The sequence below is a fragment of the Zalophus californianus genome, chromosome 12, assembly GCF_009762305.2.
Source record: "Zalophus californianus isolate mZalCal1 chromosome 12, mZalCal1.pri.v2, whole genome shotgun sequence".
Classification (NCBI taxonomy): Eukaryota; Metazoa; Chordata; class Mammalia; order Carnivora; family Otariidae; genus Zalophus; species Zalophus californianus.
The window spans coordinates 5,709,412-5,733,463 of NC_045606.1; the positions used below are offsets into that span (position 1 = coordinate 5,709,412).

The window sequence follows — 24,052 nt, forward strand, 5'->3', positions numbered from 1 at the left end:
TATCTAGTACCAGACTAGCCTTTCTGCCTTCAAAAATGATGCACCTAGAAAGATGATATGAAGCAACTCTCTTCAGATATTGGGTAACGTGGTCTCAAAGAAATGGAAAACTAGTAGGATATGAAGGTGGTTTTCTGCCTCGAAGTAATTTCCAGGCTGAAGCACAGGGAGGAAGTGCCTAACCAGAGAAAACAACCCTGCAGAGATGAGGGGGTAAAGCAGAAGGATCCAGAGGATGGGGCAGCGCACCTGCATCCCTCGGAGTCATGGACAGAGGGCTGTGCAGAGCTGCCTAGAGTTGCCTGAAATCTTCGGTCTTATACTTCGCTGCATATGGGAAGAAACGTTTAGTGGGATCTGAAAGAGGGGCAGAAATAGTAAAGGTGGGAGACTTCAGAGAAACAGAGAGGTGAGACGAAGCACTCCCAACACCTGGCATTCGACTGAGTAACCCCAGGTCTGGGCCATATAAACCTCCCTGCCAAAGCCTAAAAGCAAGTTTAAGAACACTGTGGAAATGAACTGACTTCCAAGGAAAAAATACCAACAGCTTTTAAAGGCAGAAAACAAAAATGTAGGTTCTTAAAAACATTGTATCCAAAACTTGGGGCCAATACATTATATAACCAGGAAAACAGGACTATAAGCTGTCCCAGAAATGAAGGTGATATTGAAATTGGCAGACAATTATTTCTAAACAGACAATATATTCATACCTGTTGAACTAAATCCAAAGACAGACAAAACAAGTCAAGACAGCATGATAGCAGAAAAATAGAAAGTATAAGGATGAAATTGAAATTCTAGCGCTGAGAAATAGAATATGTGGGGGAAAATCAGTCAGCGGACAGAACGGCATATTGGAAACTGCAGATAAAAAGATTTGAGAACCTGAGATGGGGAAAGAAGTGAAAAAATGAACACAATCTTGACCCCCTGAGGGCAGTGTCGTTATCAAACATATGTGCAATTTGAGACCCAGAAGAGGAAAGAGAGAGACTGGGATGGAAAAATATTAGAATAAGTAATAGTTGATTTTTTTCCAAATCAGTGAAGAAAAATATCACACAGGTGCAAGAGGCTTAATTAAGTCCAATGTGGATAAAGGCCACCAAAATCGTACTAGGACATTTCATAGTAGGAAAAAACAAAACAAAACAACAACAGACAATTACACACAGGAGCAGCAATGTAAACATCCACTAATGCTCACTGAAATAATCCAAGTCAGAAAAAAATGGAGGAACCTCATTAAAGTAAGAAAAAAAGAATCTTATCCAACCAGAATTTCTTTATATACAGAAAACATCTATTTCAAAAATGATAATGAAATAATGGTAGTTTTTTTTTTAAAAGATTTTATTTATTTATTTGAGAGTGAACGAAAGTGAAAGAGTTCACAGGGGGAGAGGAAGAAGCAGACTCGCCCCTGAGCGGAGAGCCTGATGTGGGGCTTGATCCCAGGACCCTGAGATCATGACCTGAGCTGAAGACGGACGCTTAGCTGACTGAGCCACCCAGGTGCCCCAATAATGGTAGTTTTTGATACACCAAATTTGAGAGGATGCTCAACCAGCACACATTTTCATTATAGACAATACTAAATGGAGTTCTTTAAGTTGGAGAAAAATGATAAGAGAAATTTTTGATGTAAATTAAGGGACGCAGAGCACTGGATATTATAAACATGTTGATACAAAAACAGACTGTTTTATATTTCTTAAATTCTCTGCAGGAAAATTAACTGTTTAAAGACAAATGAATAACTATGTGTTATGAAGTTTATGAGAGGTAATATGCATATTGACAATAGGACAAAACCCAGTAAATGGGCATCTACTGCTGTAAGGTTCTATATGAAGTATCATCTTACTAATTCATGAAAAACTATCATAGATTAAGAATAAATAGTGAAGGGGCGCCTGGGTGGCTCAGTTGGTTAAGTGGCTGCCTTCAGCTCAGGTCATGATCCCAGGGTCCTGAGATCGAGCCCCGCATCGGGTTCCCTGCTCAGTGGAGAGCCTTCTTCTCCCTCTCCCTCTGTCTGCCTCTCTGCCTACTTGTGCTCTCTCTCTCTACCTCTCTGTCAAATAAGCCAATAAAATCTTAAAAAAAAATCTTAAAAAAAAAGAAGAGTGAATAGGCAATGATATGCTTTTAAAAAGAAAGTGATACCTAAAAACCCCAATAGATTTTTAAATACAATGTTGTAAATATTCAATTCACTGGAAGAAGCCAGGAAGGAATTAAAAAAAAAAAAAAAAAAGAAAAACATTAAACAATTTGAAAGCAAGATGACCCATTTAAGCCCACCTATATCTATAATTACATTGTATGTGATCAATTAAACGCTCAACTTAAAATGGAGATAATGTTCAGACTTGATTAAAAAAAAAAAAACTCCAAAGGACTCAGTTTTATTTTTTTTATTTTTTATTTTTTTAAAGATTTTATTTATTTATTTGCCAGAGAGAAACACAGCGAGAGAGGGAACACAAGCAGGGGGAGTGGGAGAGGGAGAAGCAGGCCTCTCGCTGAGCAGGGAGCCCGATGCGGGGCTCGATCCCGGGACCCTGGGATCATGACCTGAGCCGAAGGCAGACGCTTAACGACTGAACCACCCAGGTGCCCCATGGACTCAGTTTTATTATAAAGACAAAGATAGTTTAAAATTTAAGATGGGAAAATATATCTGATTCCTACACTAATCATAAGGAAATGTTATAGCAGTCCATTTTGAGACAAGGAATCTTAACATGGCAGGTTTTTCTTAACTGTTGTCTACACACAATATACTTACAGCGCGATTTAATGTCCTTGTTTGCTGGGGTCATCATCCTGTTGTTTCAGAATCTCTTTCTACCAAATGGATCATTCTACTCTCATTTTTTGCATGTCTGATATATAAGTTTTTGAAATCAGAACTTCTAATACATTGAGAAATAGAAGACATTAAACAACTCAAAATAATTTCTAGAGATAAAAATAATACACAATAAAATATAAACTGGATGAGATTAACAGCAGTCTGTTAGCGATTGCAGAATAAAAGGCTGGAATATTAGCCATACCAATCAAAACTCTAACAAAAAGAGGCACAGAGAGAAATACAGTTGGGAAAAAAAAAAAATGGCCAGAGCATCAGTTGCCTGTGGAAGAATATTAATCAATTTAAAATATGTGGAATTGAAGTCCAAGAAGGAGGCAAAAGGGCTATACAAATACATAATTAAATAATAGCTATAATTTAAATTATTTGTAAAATAAATGAAAATAGTGACCTCACAGAACCATCGAATCACGATGAATGGTGAGCAGAATTAACATAGGAAGACCAAATGAAGGCATATGATAATTACGTCACTGAAAATCAATGATAAAGAGAAAAAAATCATAAGAACATCCCGAGAAAAAAATAATCACATCACCTACATAAAAACAAAATTAAGAATTGTGATACATTTCCTATCAATGGCTATGACATCAAGAAGATAATGGAGAGTTATCTTTAAAGCCTTGGAAAAATTCTATTCTAAATAGAATTGTATTCCCAGTAAAAATATCTACAAAAACAAAGGAAAAAAATGATTATTTCAAGTGAAAAAAAATTGAGAAAACAAATTGTTAAATCAGCACTAGAAAAAAATCTCCAAAGAAAAAGAATGACAATGGATGGATATTTGCATCTACAAAAATGAATGAAGAGTACTGGAAATGGTAAACAAGTGTAAGTATTAAGCATGACTGATTCTTTACAGCAAAAGTTACATTTTGACTTGTTTATTGTATTTATTTATATATGTGGAGACATATTTATATGACAGCAATAGCCCAGGGAATAACAGGACAGAGAGATGAAAGTCCTCTTACAGGGCACTGAGGTGGTATAACATTATTTGATATTTGACTATTACAAGTTAGTGATGTACACTGCAAATCATAGAACAATCTTGCACACACAACATGCACACAACATAACCCCTCATTATTCCATCCCCCCCACACACAACACACAACACACAGCAACACACAGCACCCAGAATAAACACACCACCCACCCACCCACCCACACACACACACACACTTACACTACACACATACCATATACCACACAAAGCAAATAGGTACAATTTATAAGCCAAAGTTGAGATAAAATGGAATCATTTAATACATCTCAACTCAAAGGAAGGTGGAAAAAAGACAAAGTAGGAATAAACAGCCGATGAGACACATAAAAACAGGTAATATGGTAGCTTTAAACTGAGTTATATTTACACAAATGTTAAAATTTGGAGAATGAAAAAGAGATATATTAAACAAAACCTGATCCAAATAAAGCGTGAGTGGCTCCATTAATTATAGACGAGGTAGACTTCAAAACAAGGGATATTTCCAGAAATGGTGACATTATGTGATAATAAAAGTGTTAATTCACCAAAAAATAATTGTACTACTTGTGTATATACTTAACAGAAGAACTGTAAAAATTCACGAATCAAAACTAATGGAACTGATAGAAACTATATTTCAACCTCCCTTTCACACTAATTGATAGAACTAAGAAAGAAGAAAAAACTTTAGGATAACAAAAATTTGAACAACACTGTCCTAATTAGCATTTATATAATAATCCTCACAAGAATAATAGAACAGACGTCCTTTTCAAGTACACATGGAAGATATGCGGTGGTAGAAAATATTCTAGCCATAAAACAAGTGTCAATAAATAGAAGAGGAATGAAGTCACACATTGTAACTTCTTGAACCCCAAGGAAAATAAGTACAGAATGAAGAGAATAACAAAGGGATCTGGAAAATCCTCCACATACTAGAAATTGAATACCAAACTTCTAAATAACCTATGGGTGAAATAAATCACAAAAGATATTTTAACATTTTTTAAATAAATCAAGTAAAATAAAACATGCTAAAATTTATGAGATGCACTTAAATAAAGTATGGCTTAGGGCAAAAATGATAGCATTAAATTCGATACCAGCAAAGGAAAGGTGTCCAATCCATTACTTAAGGATGTAGGTAGGGAAACTAGAAAATGTAAAGAAAATAAAACACAGAAAGTGGAAGAAATTGATGCAGAAATAGACTAATCGGGGGGAAATGAAGATACAAATACACAAAGAATAGGGGAGGAGATAGGACTTCAGGTCTTGTATCACACAAGTAATACAATGCAAGCTGTAAGATGTTCTAGAAGGGGCAACTCATACATCTGACATAAAGATCACACGAAGAATATCTATAAAGAACCTCTAAAAGCTAAGAAGTAAAGTCAAAGAGCCAAGTGGAATAGTGAACAACACATCCAAACCAGGGTTTCCACAACTGGGACATCCAATGGTAATAATGACAAGAAAAGATGCTCAACCAGATTTCCAATCAGAGAAATGCAAATGCAAACAGCCATGTGGTATCACTCTACAGTCACCTAAATGACTACATTTAAAAAAAAAATATCTGTCAAAATGTGGGATTCATTCACATTGGCAGTGAATGATTCTCTCTCTCGCTCTCCCTCTACATCTCCTGCTCATAACTCTCTCTCTCTCATTCACTGCCAGTGTGAATATACGTGGGTAATACTGGTAATGCCACTTCAGAATAAGGTAAATATCATCAATTTAATCTGAAAAAGAGTGACCCTGAATTTCTTCTCTTAGGTTCATGCCCATTAGCAAGGCACACTCTTACTCCCAGGAATATAGGCATACAGAGCAGCATTATTTATAGAGTCACACAAAATGGAAATAATACAAATTATCCATCAGCAAGAGCATGAAAAAATAAATTATAAATACAATAATATACTAGAGAACAGTAAATATTCAAACAACAACTATGGTGAAAGTCATGAATAGATCCCAAATGAATTTTTGACCAGAAAAGGCAGGCAAAAAATGACATTACCTTTGAGTCCATTTACACAAAATTTTAAACACAAGAGTGGTTTTTATAGGTATGCCTATGTTATAATATGATGAAGAAATGTAAAAAGAGTATTTACTCTGAGTACTAGGATACTGACTAATTTTAGGTAAGGGAGAGGACAGTGCTTGAGACAAAGCCTGAGGGTATTTCTTAGAGTGCTGGTAATGTCCTATTTCCTTATCTGAGAGCTGTTCACATTTTGACAAATCACTGAGTTGGCCATGATGGTTTCTACAGTCAAAAGGAAAAAAGGTTTAGGACAAATGAAAGAGTTTAATAAAATGCCCCATGATAGAATAAAAATAACCAACTCCTTTAGCTATATGCACTGTAAATTATTATTAAGGCATTATCTCACAGTATAAATGATAGAATACAGTTCTTAAATATATAGAGAAATATATAGCACAACATAAAAATCATAAATATTTATATGGAGAAGTATGTGCAGTTGCTTTAAGGAGTTTCACGGCAGTAACTGCCAATTCACTACAAAATAGTTTTATTTTTATAAAATCTCACTCAAAATACTAAGGCTCTTTTTTTTCCTTAAATGTGAAAACAAGGTTTTAACACTTATCTGAAACAATACCTACATGGGACTATCCCCCTAAATGATGAAAATAAAGAGATTTTCACATTTTGGGATATTCGACAACTATTAAAATAATTGTATGGAAAAATAAATGGTTTTTAATGAGAAGAATTATATAAAATTATTATATAAAATTATATCAATATATTTCTAGCATTATATACCAGTAGATTTGTGCACTGGATGTATATAAAATATTAACAATGTTTACTTTTATGTTACAGGATTATGTGTATTTTTTAAGATTTTATTTTAATTCCAGTTAGTTAACATACAGGGTTATATTAGTTTCAGGTGTCCCATATAGGGGTTCAACACTTCCATATTTCCTCCTGTGCTCAACACAAGTGTGCTCTTTAATGCCATCACCTATTTCACCCATTCCCCCACCCCCCGGTAACCATCAGTTTGCTGCTATAGCTAAGAGTCTGTTTCTTGGGGCATCTTTCTCTCTCTTATTTTTTTCTCTTTGCTTGTTTGTTTTGTTTCTTATTTTTTTTAATTTAAATTCAGTTGGTCAATATATAGTACATCATTAGTTTTTGGTGTAGTGTTCAATGATTCATTCGTTGCATATAACACCCAGGGCTCATCCTATCACGTGCCCTTCTTAGTACCCATCGCTGGGTTACCCCATTCCCCACCCCACCTCCCTTTCCACAGCCCTCAGGTTTTTCCCAGTTAAGAATCTCTCACGGTTTGTCTCCCCTCTCTGATTTCTTCCCATTCAGTTTTCTCTCACTGTCCCTCTGATCCTCTGTGTTATTTCTTATGTTCCACATATGAATGAAACTATATGATAATTGTCTTTCTCTGATTGAATTATTTCACTTAGCATAATACCCTCCAGTTCTATCCATGTTGATGTAAATGATAGGTATTCATCCTTTCTGATGGCTGAGTAATATTCCATTGTATATATGAACCACACCTTCTTTATCCATTCATCTGTCGATGGACATCTTGGCTCTTTCCACAGTTTGGCTATTGTGGACATTGCTGCTATGAAAATTGGGGTTCATGTGCTCCTTCTTTTCACCACATGTGTGTCTTTGGGGTAAATACCCAGTAGTGCAACTGCTGGGTTGTAGGGTAGCTCTATTTTTAACTTTCTGAAGAACTTCCATACTGTTTTCCAGAGTGGCTGCACCAGCTTGCATTCCCACCAAGTGTATAAGAGGGTTCCCCTTTCTCCACATCTTCACCAACATTTGTTGTTCCCTGTCTTGTTAATTTTAGCTGTTCTAACTGGTGTGAGGTGGTATCTCATTGTGGTTTTGATTTGTATTTCCCTGATGACAAGTGATGTGGAGTCCTTTTTCATGTGTCTGTTGGCCACTGTATGTCTTCTTTGGGAAAGTGTCTGTTCATGTCTTCTGCCCATTTCTTGACTGTATTATTTGTTTTTTGGGTGTTGAGTTTGATAACTTCTTTATAGATCTTGGATACCAGCCCTTTATCTGTTATATTATTTACAAATATCTTCTCCCATTCCCAGGTTGCCTTTTTGTTTTGTGGACTGTTTCCCTTGCTGTGCAGAGGTTTTTATCTTCATGAGGTCCCAATAGTTCATTTTTGCTTTTGTTTCTTAAATGCCACATATGAATGAAATCATAGGTATTTGTCTTTCTCTGACTGACTTATTTCACTTAGCATTATACTCTCTAGATCCATCCATGTCATTCAAATGGCAAGATTTCATGCCTTTTTATGGATGAATAATATTCTATTGTATTTATACACCACCTCTTCTTTATCCATTCATCAGTCGATGGACACTTGGCCTATTTTCATAGTTTGACTATTGTAAATGCTGCTGCAATAAACATAAGGGTGCATGCATCCCTTTGTTTTAGTGTTCTTATATTCTTTGAGGTAAATACCCAGGAGTGTGATTGCTGGATCATAAGGCGGTTCTATTTTCAAATTTTGTGGAACCTCCATACTATTTTCCACAGTGACTATACCAGTTTGCGTTACCACCAAGAGTGCACAAGTGTTCCTTTTTCTCTAAGTCCTTGCCAACACCTGTTGTTTCTTGTGTTTTTGATTTTAGCCCCTCTGACTGGTGTGAGGTGATATCTCATTGTAGCTTTGACTTGCATGTCCCTGATGATCAGGGATGTTGACCATCTTTTCATGTGTCTATTGGCCATTTGGATTCTTCTTTGGAGAAATGTCTGTTCATATCTTCTGCCCATTTTTTTAATCGGATTATTTGTTTTTGGGTATTGAGTTTGATAAGTTTTTTTGTATATATTTTGGATAGTAACCCTTTATCAGATATGTCATTTGCAAATGTCCTCTTCAATTCCATAGGTTGCCTTTTAGTTTTGTTGATTGTTTCCTTGGCTGTGCAGAAGTGTTTTTGTTTTTGTTTTTTGTTTGTTTTCGATGTTGTCCCAATAGTTTATTTTTGCTTTTGTTTCCCTTGCCCCATGAGACATATCTAGAGAGAAGTTGCTGCACCCTTGCTGTCCAGTTTTCCCAACACCATTTTTTGAAGAGACTGTATTTTTCCCATTGGATATTCTTGCCTGGCTTGTTGAAGATTGATTGGCCATATAATTGTGGGTTTATTGCAGGCTTTTCTATTCTGTTCTATTGATCTGTGTGTCTATTTTTATGCCAGTACTGTACTTTTTTGATTACTACAGCTCTGTAATATAACTCGAAGTCTGGAATCATGATATCTCCAGGTTTGTTTTTCTTTTTCAAGATTTCCTTGGCTATTCAGGGTCTTCTGTTTTTCCATATGAATTTTAGGATTCTTTGTTCTAGTTCTGTGGAAGATGCTGTTGGTATTTTGATAAGGTTTGCATTAAATGTGTAGATTGCTTTTGCTAGTGTAGACATTTAACAGTATTTTTTCTTCCAATCCATGTGCATGGAATCTCTTTCCATATCTTTGTGTCATCTTCAATTTCTTTCATCTGTGATTTATAGTTTTCAGAGTACAGGTCTTTCACCTCTTTTTTTTAAGTTTATTCCTAGGTATCTTATTGGTTTTGGTAAATATGGCTAGAGGTTTATCAATTTTATTGTTTTTTTTTTTTTTTTTCAAAGAACCAGCTTCTGGTTTGATTGATCTGTTCTATTGTTTTTGTTTTTTTAGTTTCTATATTATTTACTTTTACTCTAATCTTTATTATTTCCTTCCTTCTGATGGTTTTAGGTTTTGCTTGTGCTTTCTCTAGCTCCATTAGGTGTAAGGTTAGGTTGTTCATTTGGTATTTTTCTTACTTCTTAAGGTAGGCCTGTACTGCTATAAACTTCCCTGTTACAACCACTTTTGCTACATTCCAGAGGTTTTGGATCCTTGTGTTTTCATTTTCATTTGTTTCCATGTACTTTTTATTTTTTTCTTTTATTTCCTGGTTGACACATCTGTTGTTTAAGAACATGTTATTTCATTTCCCTGTATTTGTGGTCTTTTCAGATTTTTTCTTGTCGTCAACTTCTAGTTTCATAGCATTGTGATCAGAAAATATGCATGGTGTGATTTCAATCTTCTTGAATTTGTTGAGGTTTGTTTTGTGGGCTAATATGTGTTCAATTTTGGAAAATGTTCTGTTTGCACTTGAAAATAATGTGTATTCTATTGCTTTAGAATGGAATGTTCTTTTTTAAATTTTATTTTACTATGTTATGTTAGTCACAATACAATATATCATGAGTTTTTGATGTAGTGATCCACAATTCACTGTTCTCATGTAACACCCAGTGCTCCATGCAGTACGTGCCCTCCTTAATACCCATCACCAGGCTAACCCATCCCCCACCCCCCCAACACCTTGTTTGTTTCTCAAAGTCCATAGTCTCTCATGGTTCATCTCTCCCTCCGATTTCTGCCCCCTTCATTTTTCCCTTCCTTCTCCTAATGTCCTCCATGCTGTTCCTTATTTCCACAAATAAGTGAAACCATATGATAATTGACTTTCTCTGCTTGACTTATTTCATTTAGCATAATCTCCTCCAGTCCCATCCATGTTGATGTAAAACTTGGGTATTCATCCTTTCTGATGGCTGAGTAATATTCCATTGCATATATGGACCACATCTTCTTTATCCATTCATCTGTTGAAGAGCATCGCAGCTCTTTCCACAGTTTGGCTCTTGTGGACATTGCTGCTATGAACACTGGGGTGCATATGGCCCTTCTTTCCACTACATCTGTGTCTTTGGGATAAATACCCAGGAGTGCAACTGCCTCTATTTTTAATTTTTGAGGCACCTCCACACTGTTTTCCAAAGTGGCTGTACCAACTTGCTTTCCCACCAACAGTGTAAGAAGGTTCCCCTTTCTCCACAACCTCTCTAACATTTGTTGTTTCTTGCCTTGTCAATTTTTGCCATAGTTTTGAATGTCCTGAATATATATCTGTTAAATCCATTTCTCCCAGAGTGACATTCAAAGCCATCGTTTCCTTGTTCATTTTCTGTTTAGATGATCTGTCCATCAATGTAAGTGAGGTGTTAATATCTCCTAATATTATTTTATTATTATCAGTGAGTTCTATCATGTTTGTTATTAACTTTTTTTATGTATTTGCATGCTCCTGTGTCAGGTACATAAATACTTACAATTGTTAGTTCTTCTTGTTGGCTTGTTCCCTTTAGGATTATATAGTGTCCTTCTTTTCTCTTGTTACAGTCTTCGTTTAAAGTCTATATAAGAATTACTACTCTGGCTTTCTCTTGATGTCCATTTGCATGATAGATATTTCTCCATTCTCTCACTTTCAATCTGCAGGTGACTTTGGGTCTAAAATGGGTCTCTTTTAGGCAGCATATAGATGGGTCTTCTTTTTTTTTTTATCCGCTTGGTCACCCTATGTCTTTTGATAGGAGCATTTAGTCCATTTACATTCAGAGTAATTATTGATAGACAAGTATTTACTGCCATTTTATTACTTGTGTTTTGTGGTTGTTTGTGAAGATTTTCTCTGATCCTTTCTTGTCTTTCATGTTTTGCTGATTTTCTTTAGTGATATATTTGGGTTTATTTTACTTTATTCCTTGCATATTTATTAGTGGTTTTTGACATATGGTCACCATTAGGTTTGTATATAACCTCTTCTGCATATAGCAGTCTATATTAAGGTGATGGTTGTTTAAGTTTGAACCCATTCTTTTCTCCTCTCCTCACCATGTTTCAGGTATATATTATTATATTTTATATCTTTTGGGGGGAGTTCCTTGATTGATTTTTTACTCAAATATTCATTTTTCAGTTTTTGTGTTTCCTATCTCTCTACTGTCACTTTTGGTCTCTCTTTTCCATTTAAAGAATCCCTTTTTATTTTTCTTTTAGGGCTGGTTTAATGGTCATGAACCCTCTAGTTTTTGTTTGTCTGGGAAACTCTTAATCTCCCCTTCTATTCTGAATGATAGCCTTTGCTGGATAGAGTATTCTGCAGATTTTTCCCATTCAGGACTTGGAATATATCATACCACTCCCTTCTGGCTTGCAATGTTTCTGCTGAAAAATTTGTGTATAGCCTTATGGGGCTTTCCTTGTATGTAACAGTCTTCTTTTCTCCCACTGCATTTTCTTTATCACTACATTTTGCTATTTTATTTAGTATGTGTCTTTGTGCCCTTTGTTGACTTTTTGGGGGGATCTTTGTGCCTTGTGAATGCGGATATCTGTTTCCTTCCCTAGCTCAGGGATGATTTTGCTATTTCTTCAAATAAATTTTCTGCCCCCTTTTCTCTCTCTTCTTCTGGGATCCCTATACTATGAATGTTATTTCATTTGATGGAGTCATTGATTTTCCTAAATCTGTTCTCATTTTGCATAATTATTTTTTCTCTCTTTTATTTGGCTTGATTACCTTTCATTATTCTGTCTTCTAGGTCACTGATTCATTTTCCTGCTGTTCATTCCATCAAGTTGTTTCTCATTTCATTTATTGAGCTCTTTATTTCTGCTATGTTATTCCTTTTTTTCTGTATTAAGGGCCTCACTCATGTCTTCTACTCTTTTCTCAAGTCCAGTGAGTATCTTTATGATCATTGCTTTGAATTCTCCATCAGGCATGTTACTTATATCTGTTTTGCTTAGATCTCTGGCTGTGGCCTTGTCTTGTTCTTTAATTCGGGATAAATTTCTCTCTCTCCTCATTTTTTTCTGCCTCTTTGTGTCTGTTTCTCTGTGTTAAGAAAGTCAGCTGTGTCTTCTGCTCTTTAAAGTAGTGACTTTATGAATAAGAGGACCGGGTGTGCCCTATAGTTCAGTGTTCCTTGTTCACCAGATCCTGGCACTTCAGGAGAGTATCCTGTGTGTTACTTATGCCCTGATGTTGAGTGTGAGTCACTTTTCCTTTCAATGTAGTTGTCTGCATTGATTCTGCCTGTTGTGGGCTGTGCTTGCTCTATGTCATGTTAGTGGGATCTAGGTAGGCCCACTCTAAGGGGGTGTGCCTGCTGGGAATTTGGGAGTGAGGCAGTGGTATTAGAAAAATTTGCACTGGGCTGCTAGTCCTATGCCGGGTCCCTTGACCTGCTGAGGTGGCTGGGGGCTACATGCTGGGGCTGTCGGGGTTCCTAGGCTGGATGTGGCTGGGCACAGTAAGGTGCTGGGCTCAGCATGGCAGCTGTGTTCAGGGCAAGGTGGTAGCTGTACACTGGGGGCTGATCAGGGTGCATGCATGGCTTTAACAAAATTTGCCCGAGACTAGGCCCATGGCTAGCAGGCTTGGAGTGGGTGAATCCTCAGGAGAATTTACTAGCATGGTGCATTGCTAGCAAGTTAGGTAGCAAATGTCTGTGCAGGTCCACCTCCTGCAGGTGGTCCTGTCTTTATGTTGGGTGACAAGGAAGAAAAATGGTTCCTGCCAGCTCCCTCATTTTTGGAGAAGACCCCAACATTCTCTGAAATCAGTATTACAGATCTGTTTCCCATTTGCCCCCTGATGTTCTGTAAATTGATTTTTTTTGTTGACTGACTGCATAGCCTGCTGTCTCTTAAGGGTGAAGACCCAGCTATCACTTGCCCTCTGGCTTGCCCGGTCCTGAGTCAGTGACTTTAAAGCTAGAGGTTCCAAATACCACTGGTTTTTACAAACTCATGAAATCCTCCCCGCCCCCCCCCCCCCATTTTTTAAAGCCAAACACGATGTGAATGAGTCTCCATGTAAGCTCTCTGGTGTGAGGGCCCATTTCTCTGCCCTTCTCATACTCAACAGCTCCCTCCCTCCTGCAGGCAGAGGGATCTGCCTTTCTGACCTTCCTAACCTTTCAAATGCAGCTTCTTCTCTATAGTTAGTTGTGGAGTTTGCCACTCTTTGAATCACTCTCCAGTTTGCTGACTTAGATGTGGACAATATCTAGTTGGAAACGTGGGACAGGGTGAGCTCAGGGTCCTCCTACTCTACCATCTTCCCAAGTTCCCCAGGTGTTTTATATCTTAATTTTTTTCAATAAATACAACTTATTTTATAGTCAGAAAAAATGAATGATTTTTCACAAGTCTTATGCCGATGTGTTAATATGACAATGTGTTAACATTCCTAATATGTAAAACTCTCTCAATTTAGCAAGAATCATTAAAACCACAGATTAAAATTGAGTAAAGGATAAGAATCAACAAGTTGTAGGTGAGAAAATAGAAAGATATTTCAACATATAATAAAATGCACATTAAAAATAAAGATATCTGGGCGCCTGGGTGGCTCAGTCATTAAGCGTCTGCCTTCGGCTCAGGTCATGATCCCAGGGTCCTGGGATGGAGCCCCACATCGGGCTCCCTGCTCGGCGGGAAGCTTGCTTCTCCCTCTCCCATGCCCCCTGCTTGTGTTCCCTCTCTTGCTGTGTCTCTCTCTGACAAATAAATAAATAAAATCTTAAAAAAAATGTATCTTTGGTATATAAAATGAATTTTAAATAGTAAATTATGAAAAGTTAGAATGACACAAGCTTCCATATATTGGTGATGGAACTTAAATGTACATTATTTTTTGGTAATTGTATCAAGACTCTTTAAGAAATTCTTTCATACTGACCTGATAATTCCACTTTTAGTATTTCATCCTAATAATTTGAAATACTAACAGAATTTTATACAGAGACATTCCTTACCATAGTATTTAATAGCAAAACTAATTTCCACCTAAATCCACCTCAAGTATTATTTTTGCTTAAATGCACTTTCCAAATACCCAAAAAATGAATTTTAACATGATTCTTATTATGCAAGGATATTAAAAAACTTATTTTAAAAATCATTTAAAATAAGTTAAGATTCAAAAAATGCTCCCAATTATCCAATACCATGCACAGAGGAAGAAAATAAAAATGTTATTATTTCTGATTGTAGGATACAAATGAACATATTTTTTCTATGATTTTCTCAATTGTCCTATTAAGAATATTCATTAAACTGGGGCGCCTAGGTGGCTCAGTCGTTAAGCGTCTGCCTTCGGCTCAGGTCATGGTCCCAGGGTCCTGGGATCGAGCCCCACATCGGGCTCCCTGTTCCAAGGGAAGCCTGCTTCTCCCCCTCCCAATCCCCCTGTTTGTGTTCCCTCTCTCGCTGTCTCTCTCTCTGTCACATAAATAAATAAAATCTTAAAAAAATTAAAAATAAAAAAATAAAATACATGATATTTATTCATTTTGAATGAGTTCTAAGATATAGACAACACAATTAGAAACATAAAATGTTTGGCTTGTTTTGTCAATGTTTAATGAGATCATTGAAAGTAGACATTATTCTTATCAGGAATAATTATGCCTTAGTAGACAAATCCTCTAAAGAGATACAGAGGAACTATGTATTCATATAGCAAGGTCATAAGAATTATTAGACCATTAGTAACTTCATTAAAACATAATGTTCCGGGTGCCTGGGTGGCTCAGATGGTTAAGCCTCTGCCTTCGGCTCAGGTCATGATCCCAGGGTCCTGGGATCAAGTCCCGCATCGGGCTCCTTGCTCAGCAAGGAGTCTGCTTCTCCCTCTCCCTCTGCCTCTCCCCCTGCTTGTTCTCTCTCTGTCTCTCTCGCAAATGAATAAATAAAATCTTAAAAAAAATAAAAAAAAAAAAAAAAAAAAAAAAAAAAAAAACATAATGTTCCTTTGGTACTATATACCATTTCGTATGAATCTCTAACATTTCTCTTGACCCTATATGGCGAACATTAAGAACACACTTACATTTAGAAGGAAGATTTCTTTTTGTTTGAATCTCGATGTATTTACAATTATATGTTACCAGATATGAGATGAAATTTGTAAATTTACTATTATTTTTTCAAATTTTCCTGATTTTCTTTTTTCTTTTTTTAATTAATTTAAATTTATTTTTTTCATTTTTTATTTTGTTATATTATGTTAATCACCATACATTACATCACTAGTTTTTGAGGTAGTGTTCCACGATTCATTGTTTCCATATAACACCCAGTGCTCCATGTAGAACGTGCCCTCTTTAATACCCATCACCAGGCTAAACCATCCCCCCCAACTCCCTCCCCTCTAGAACCCTGTTTGTTTTTCAGAGTCCTTAGTCTCTCATGGTTCGTCTCTCCCTCTGATTCCCTCCCTTCATTCTTCCCCTCCTGCTATCTTCTTCTTTTTCTTTTTTCTTAACATATATTGCATTATTTGTTTCAGAGGTACAGATCTGTGATTCATCAGTCTTGCACAATTCACAGCACTCACCATAGCACATACCCTCCCCAATGTCTATCACCCAGCCACCCCATCCCTCCCACCCCCCACCACTCCAGCAACCCTCAGTTTGTTTCCTGAGATTAAGAATTCCTCATATCAGTGAGGTCATATGAGACATGTCTTTCTCTGATTGACTTATTTCGCTCAGCATAATACCCTCCAGTTCCAGCCACGTCGTTGCAAATGGGAGAGACTCTACTATTTTTAATACAAAAATTAACTAGAAAAAAAAAATCAATGACTTCACAGTAGTGTGTTTCTGACAGCTTTCCCTGAACTGTGCTAGCATTGCCATACATGAAAATATATTTTATAAATTACTCAGAACATTGTTATTTCTCTACTAAATTTTAATTCTTTTAAATAATAAAAAATAAGAAATATCAATTTTCAAGGTAGATTTGTACTTACTCTTTCTGAACCTGTTCATTTCTTTGTGTAGATCTAACTTTATGCCTAGTGTCATATCCTCTAACTGAAGAATTTCCCTTATGATTTCTTTTAGTTCAGATCTCCAGAGAATGAATATTCAGTTATTTTAAACATTATTATATTTCTACCTTATTTTGAGAGATATTTTCATTAGATACATAATTCTGGGTTTTCAGATTTTGTTTTCAGCACTGCAGCAGTGCTGTGCTATAGTCTTTTGGTTTACATGGTTTATGATTGGAAGAATACTGTAATTTTGATCTGTATTTCTCCATGCATGTGTCTCCTTTCTCTAGCTGCCTTCAAACATGTCATCTTTGTTTTGAACCTCCTTGAATGTGATGTGCGTAGGCTTTTATTATTTTTTTAAGTTTATTTTCCTTGGGTTTCTCTGAAATTATTGGACTGTGACTTGATATTTTTCATTATTTTTTTGAAACTTCTCAACCAATGTCCCTTTTCTTCTGTGACTTTCTCTCTTACCTCTGGTATTTCAAATATGGCAGGTCATTTTGCATTGGCCACAGCTCTGGAATGCTTCTTTAAAAACAAACAAACAAACAACAATTTGGGGCACCTGGGTGACTCAGTCAGTTAAGATCTGCTTTTGGCTCAGGTCATGATCCCAGAGTCCACCTCTACCTCTGTCTGCCACTCCCCCTGCTTGTGCTCTCTCTCTGGCAAATAAATAAATAAAATCTTTAAAAAATTTTTTAAAATTTAAAAAAGAAACTCATTTTGGGGGTGCCTGGGAGGCTAAGTTGTTTAAGCTGACTATTGATTTTGGCTCAGGTCATGATCTCAGGGTGTGTGAGATTGAGCCTAGCATTGAGCTCCTGGTTAGGCATGGAAACTGCTTAAGAGTTTCTCTCTCCCTCTCCCTCTGCTCCCTTCTCTAAAACAAAAACAATTCTTCATTTGTGTGTGTGTGTTTCAGTTTTGATAATTTCTATTATCCTATTTTCAAGTTAACTTACTTTTTCTCAGCTATTTTGAGTCTACTGATATACCCATGAAAAAAAATTTCTTCATCTATGATAATGCATTTTTATTTCCAGTATTTCTATTAGATAATCAATTCTATGATGGGTCTAAGGAGAGTTGCTTTTCAGCTTGTTCAGCATTTTCTTGTTGTGAGGATGACAGTGATGACCTCCAAACCGTCTCCATGCCAGACTGAAAGCATAGCCTTATGCTGCTTTTTAATGCTTATTTGACAGCTTGTTAGGGGAAAGCAGGAGGGTGCTGGGTGGTTCTGGTCCCTCCACAGGTTTTGTTGGGTCTTACCTGTCTACTCCTCAAAGGTGAGGCTGCTTCATTTCTTCCTCTCTGCCCAATGCCTTGCGTTTTTGGCTGGTCTTTTGTAAGAGCTTCCTGTTTCTTCCTTGCTGGTGAGAGACCTTGAATGTTATTGACATAAGTACCGGGTCACAGAGCATTTCCTATTCTTTCCTTAATTGCAGAGCAATTTATCTTTACTGCCCTAATCAACAGTGGTTCTTTACCTGGGTCCCCGGTGTGAAAACACTGCAGCTTCCCCTCTGGATTCAGAATTTAATTGCTGTATATGAGAGAAGGGAGCAGGGGGGAGGGCGGGGGCTTCATGCCTTTCCTGCAAGAGTGACTGATCCTGGCAGGGGTGGAACACAGAAGGAGACAGTCATCTGACCTTCAGGTATGTCCACTGTCTTTCTTGTGAGCACGAACAGAGGTCCATGGAAAAGAGACTGTGAGTGACATGAATTTCCCTGTATCTGGGCTTTGCAGAGTCTCTTTCTTGCCATGTCAGCAGTCAGTCTTTAGCAACTTAGTCCAATTTTAGCTGATTTATTTTCACCCACATATATGGCAACCACTCCCTATCCTGGTGCTTTGCCTCACATTTTCCAATCTGCACATCTTACCTTCCACGTGGGGACCCATCTTTCCTGGGATCTCTCAGGCTCTTTGGTCACCCTGTAACCTCAGCTCTCTGATGGCTTCAGAATATGTTATAATTTTGTAGATTTTCTAGCATTTTGTCATTGTTAGTATTGTAGTGACACTTTTTCCAGATTCCTAGGCATGAATAGAATCAGAGGTTATTGTTTTTAGAATCTAAGTTTTTCCACCAGGTTTGCAGAATATGTTCAGGAATCTCTCTGTGACTTATTAATTCTAGCAGTATAATGAGTGTGATGATGTATTATAGGTGTTTATCTGCATGTCAAATTTTTGAAAAAAAAATAGTGTAACTTACAGAAATGCCTAAAGTGTGCTGTGAGGCTAAAAATAGAGAAAAATCTATGATAAAAAATAATAAGGTGAAGAATATCATAAAGTCCTAAATAATTGCTATAGGCAGAAGAACAAATAAAATATGTCCTCAGGAGAACAAACCATTTTCTTGGGAAAGGAACACAGGTTTGAAGGCAAGTTACTCTCTTGAGTCATCCTAAAAATGGCAAACTGTGGTATAGTAGACAACATTCAAAACAGCATCCCCAAAATAAATACGCTTTTTATGTGCATGTATGATTCTTACATGTTCCTCTACGGAAGCAGAAGGCATAACACCAAACCCCAATTCAGTAAAACTAGCACATCAAGGAACAAAAAACAAACAACACCTTCAAAAAATTCTAGGTAGGTATTTCTCTTTCTTGATTTTTGAATAAGGTTCAGACTATACATAGGAATCAATGTTGAATGGACTATATGCTCTTCAAGCAACTCTCAGTGGATATTAGTTTCAAAATGAGATATTAGTTAATGTGAAGGAGGAGTATATATTCCATGAACATATACATATCTTAAATATCAAGAACTAGCACCAGAACGCAGAGTACTCTACCATGGCACACGGAAAAAGAAATATGCATTTACATAGGCTCTTGTGAAATAAAGCACTCTAAATAGTTTTGAAGCCTACACATAGACTTTGAGAATCCTCAAACAATTTGGCACATCATTACAATCCCCATAAAATAGGAAAATCAGTCATAACTGACCTCATGGTAGCAGCTGTGGAGAGGAATAACTTAAGTATAGAAAAAAATCACTTCATTGACTATGCTGATAATATTAATAGAATATCCCTGTGTGTTATAGAAACATAAGTTGTTACTTATTCTCATGACTCAGAGCAAAAAAAAAAAAAAAGAGGATTTTCTTACATGGAAGAAAGAAGAAGGTATGCTGTTACATTTTTGAGTATTTTGGGGCAGCCTGCCAAGAAGAATCCTGGTGTGAGAAGGTTAGGGACCCAAGTTTAAGGTCAATAAGACCACATATAATTATGTACCTCCTTGCATTTTGTTCATTTCCACTTCTTGAACTTTGCCCCTAGATTGTCTTTCTTCAGCAAGAATATCCTTTTGTGTTTCCTGTAGGGACAGGTCTGCGGGTCACAATTTTCTGATAGTTTGTGTGTCTGAACTTCTTTCATCCTCATTCTGGAAATATATTTGTGATGGGCTTGCATTCTAGGTGGACAATTGTCTTATTCTGCTTCTTCTGTCTTCCCTTTGTTTTCTTTCAAATGGAGATGTCGGTCTCATTCCTGTCCATTTAGAGGTGATTGGTCTTTGCTCTTCTTGTCTCTGTCTCTTTATCTCTGTCTCTCTCTTTGTGCCTCTCTCTGTCTTTCTCTCTCTCTGTTTCCCTCTATGTCTCCCTCTCTTTCCCCTCTTTTCTTTTCACCAGTGGATTTGTTTTTATTGATTGTGCTTGGGGTTGTACTGGCCTTCTGGAAACTGTGACTCAGTATCTTCCATTAGCTTCAGAAATTTCCCGGCTTTGATTTTTCAAATATTGCTTCTGCTTCAATTTCACAACTCTTTCCTTTTAAGACTCCAAATACATACATTTTGCTCCTTTTTCCCAAAGCTTCTATATTTCTTACCACCCACAATGTTTTGTTTTTAGTTTTTGTTTTGTTTTGTTTTGTTTTAAAGTAGGGTCCATGCCCAGCATGGAGCCCAGTCTGGGGCTTGAACTCACAACCTTGAGATAAAGACCTGAGCTGAGATCAAGAGTCAGACACTCAACTGACTGAGCCACCCAGGCACCCCCACAATGTTTTTAATTTCAGTTACTTGAATCTTTAGTTCTATAGTTTCTATTTCGATCCTTGTTTAGATTCTAATTTTCTTCCAAATTTCTCAATACTGTCTTTAATTTTTCTTACCACAAGCAAGCACAGTTTATCTCTATCATATTACCCCTTGTTAGGTACTTTCTACTGTTCTGTACTAGGACCATTATCAAAGCTCTCCAGTGTCATTTGCTTCCATTACCTCTATCCAGTGTAAGTTTGAGCAAATAGTCATTATTATCAACAAAGCCTTTTTTGCTTCCCATGTGGTCTGCTGCCACTTTAATTTCCTGCACTATGTTTATACTGTTAGATCACTCAGCAGTGATACCATTTTGTCATTATTAATCTCATCTTTTCACCTAAGTTCTACATTTAATTATATACAATGCTCACCAAATTTTTCTGTGGAAAATTTTTTTTAAACCAAACATTTAATATTTTAATTAAGTTTTATCAATACAATTTCAAGCAAATGCCAACTGAAGACCAGGCCCAGGAATTCACAAAGGAAACAATCTTCCAAAAAAGGTGGCAAGGAACACCAAGGTGATCTTCCACTTCAGATGCACTATTAGTTGGCCAGTGTTTATCCGATTACTGAGTGTTTACCACATCATCAATTTTCAGAATGCTCCGGACAGTTTCAGTTGCTAGAGTCAGTGCAATGACTGAAACCAACAAAGTCTGGACAACCAGTTCCTCCAAAATGTTGGAAATACCACCCTTTCGGACATTGATGCCAGTAGTTTTTTCTCCTTGGGCATGCTGGTTTCTTAGTTCTGTTACTGTAGAAATGGGATTCAGGCCTGCATTTTCAGCTAGTGTAGATGGAATGACTTCCATAGCATCTGCAAAAGCACGAACGCAGTAGGATTCCATGCCACTCAATGTTCGTGAATATTCAGTTAACCGTAGGGCCAATTCTATCTCTGGAGCACCACCTCCTGCAATAAGAGCTCTCTTCTTTACTAAACAGCAAATAATACATAGGGCATCATGAATGGAGCTCCCAGCTTCTTCAATCACCAATTTGTTAGATCCACGAACAACAATTGTAACTGTTTTTCCAGGGCTTGTACAGCCTGTAATCTTGAGCAGTTTGCCAGAACCATTTAAATTGACCTCCTCAGCTAACTCAGCTGATCCCAGCATGTCAGCAGTGAATTGGTCAATATGAGCAACTGGCTTGGTTCCAACTGTCTTACAAATGAATTCGATGTCTTCTCTTTCAATATCCTTAACCACCATAATCTTCATTTTGTTTAGGAAATGTAATGCAAGATCACTAAGAGCATCTCTCAGAATAGACTTCTGTATGAGAAGGACATTACATCCTGTTTTTTTTGTTTGTTTTTTTTTTTAATTTGCTTCACTAAATTGAGAATATAGGCTCTCTCCTCCCACAGCACTCGGTCCGTCGGGACATAGTCAGAAACTACTATTTGATTATCCATATCTGTTTTGGGAGCAGATAAGCCAAACTGGATAAGCCCAATTTTAGCCTTTTCAACTCTGGTTATGCCAGAATTTGCCACCTTTTGAGTAAGTTCCAGCCCTTCGACCAGATCACAGTCATCAATTGTCCCACAAAGTTTCTTAACGATTTTAATGTCTCTAAGATTTACACCAGTAGTGGTGGCTGGGTCAATCACTTTCATCACTGCATTAACACTCATTGGAGAAAGCAGACTTGAATACTGAGAGATAACCTTTGAGTTCAGTGAAGTGGTGGCACTATTTAAAAAAGTTTCTCTGTCACTCAGTTCCATAGGTCGAGACATGTCAGTCAAGATTTCTATACCCTTTTCCAAAGCCTTCTGGACTGACTCAGAAATGGAATCTTTCTGAAGAAGCTTGGTACAGGAATCTAAGAGAGAGCCAGCAAGGATGACCACTGATGTGGTACTATCTCCTGCTTCTATATCTTGTGCTTTGACACTCCACCAGCATTCTGGCTGCTGGATGTAACACTTGCATTTGTTTCAGAATGGTGGCCCCATCATTTGTAATGGTCATATCACCTTTTCCATCTTGAATCATTTTATCCATTCCTTTTGGTCCAAGGCTTGTTCTAATAACATCAGCAACAGCTTTGGCTGCAGAGATGTTGCTGAAGCGGATCTGGGCTGGTTTGTCACGGTCCTGATAGGAGTTTTTGCTGCAGCTGCCGGCAGTCACGGTGGGTGCCCCGCTCCGAGGTGCCACGTTCTCGTGCATGCGAAACTTGGCTAGGTCTGTGTGGGCTTGGGAAGGACGGATGGACCCAGATTCCAGCGGGCCGCAGAGCAATGGAACACTCCCATGGCCTTCACAAAGCTTCCAGAAAGCGGCGCGGACACCGGGAGGAGGAGGTGGAGACGGCTTTTTTTTTTTTTTTTAAGATTTTATTTATTTATTTGACAGAGAGAGACACAGAGAGAGCTGGAGCACAAGCAGGGGGAGTGGGAGAGGGAGAAGCAGGCTTCCCGTGGAGCAGTAAGCCCCATGTGGGGCTCGATCCCAGGACCCTGGGATCATGACCTGCGCTGAAGGCAGAGGCTTAACGACTGAGCCACCCAGGTGCCCCTCTGTGGAAACTTCTATAACAGTCCATTGGTTTTCTGAAACTCATTCTCTAGTTGATTCATTAAGAAGGCCACTTAATGGTGGTGCAGCCACTCTGGCAAACAGTATGGAGGTTCCTCAAAAAGTTGAAAGTAGAGCTACCATATGACCCAGCAATTGCACTACTGGGTATTTACCCCAAAGATACAAATGTAGGGATCCGAAGGGGTACGTGCACCCCAATGTTTATAGCAGCAATGTCCACAATAGCCAAACTGTGGAAAGAGCCAAGATGTCCATCAACAGATGAATGGATAAAGAAGATGTGATATATATATATATATATATATATATATATATACACACACACAATGAAATATTATGCAGCCATCAAACAAAACAAAACAAAACAAAACGAATTCTTGCCATTTGCAATGACGTGGATGGAACTGGAGGGTGTTATGCTGAGCGAAATAAGTCAATCAAAGAAAGACATGTATCATATGACCTCACTGATATGAGGAATTCTTAATCTCAGGAAACAAAATGAGGGTTGCTGGAGTAGTGGGGGTGGGAGGGATGGGGTGACTGGGTGATAGACATTGGGGAGGGTATGTGCTATGGTGAGTGCTGGTGTAAGACTGTTGAATCACAGACCCGTACCTTTGAAACAAATAATACATTATATGTTAAAAAAAAGAAAATAGTAGGAAGGGAAAAATGAAGGGGGGGAAATTGGAGGGGGAGACGAACTATGAGAGACGATGGACTCTGAAAAAC

General features: G+C 37.4%; 1 protein-coding gene across 1 annotated transcript; it reads right to left on the minus strand.

Annotated features, from left to right (window-relative positions):
- Nucleotides 1–21,191: 21,191 nt before the first annotated feature.
- Nucleotides 21,192–22,945, minus strand: LOC113911614 (T-complex protein 1 subunit delta-like). Its single transcript, XM_035723343.1, is given in 3 exon segments — nucleotides 21,192–22,072; nucleotides 22,075–22,663; nucleotides 22,665–22,945. Coding segments are annotated over 3 exon segments (1,620 nt in total). The 3' UTR covers nucleotides 21,192–21,322.
- Nucleotides 22,946–24,052: the final 1,107 nt, after the last annotated feature.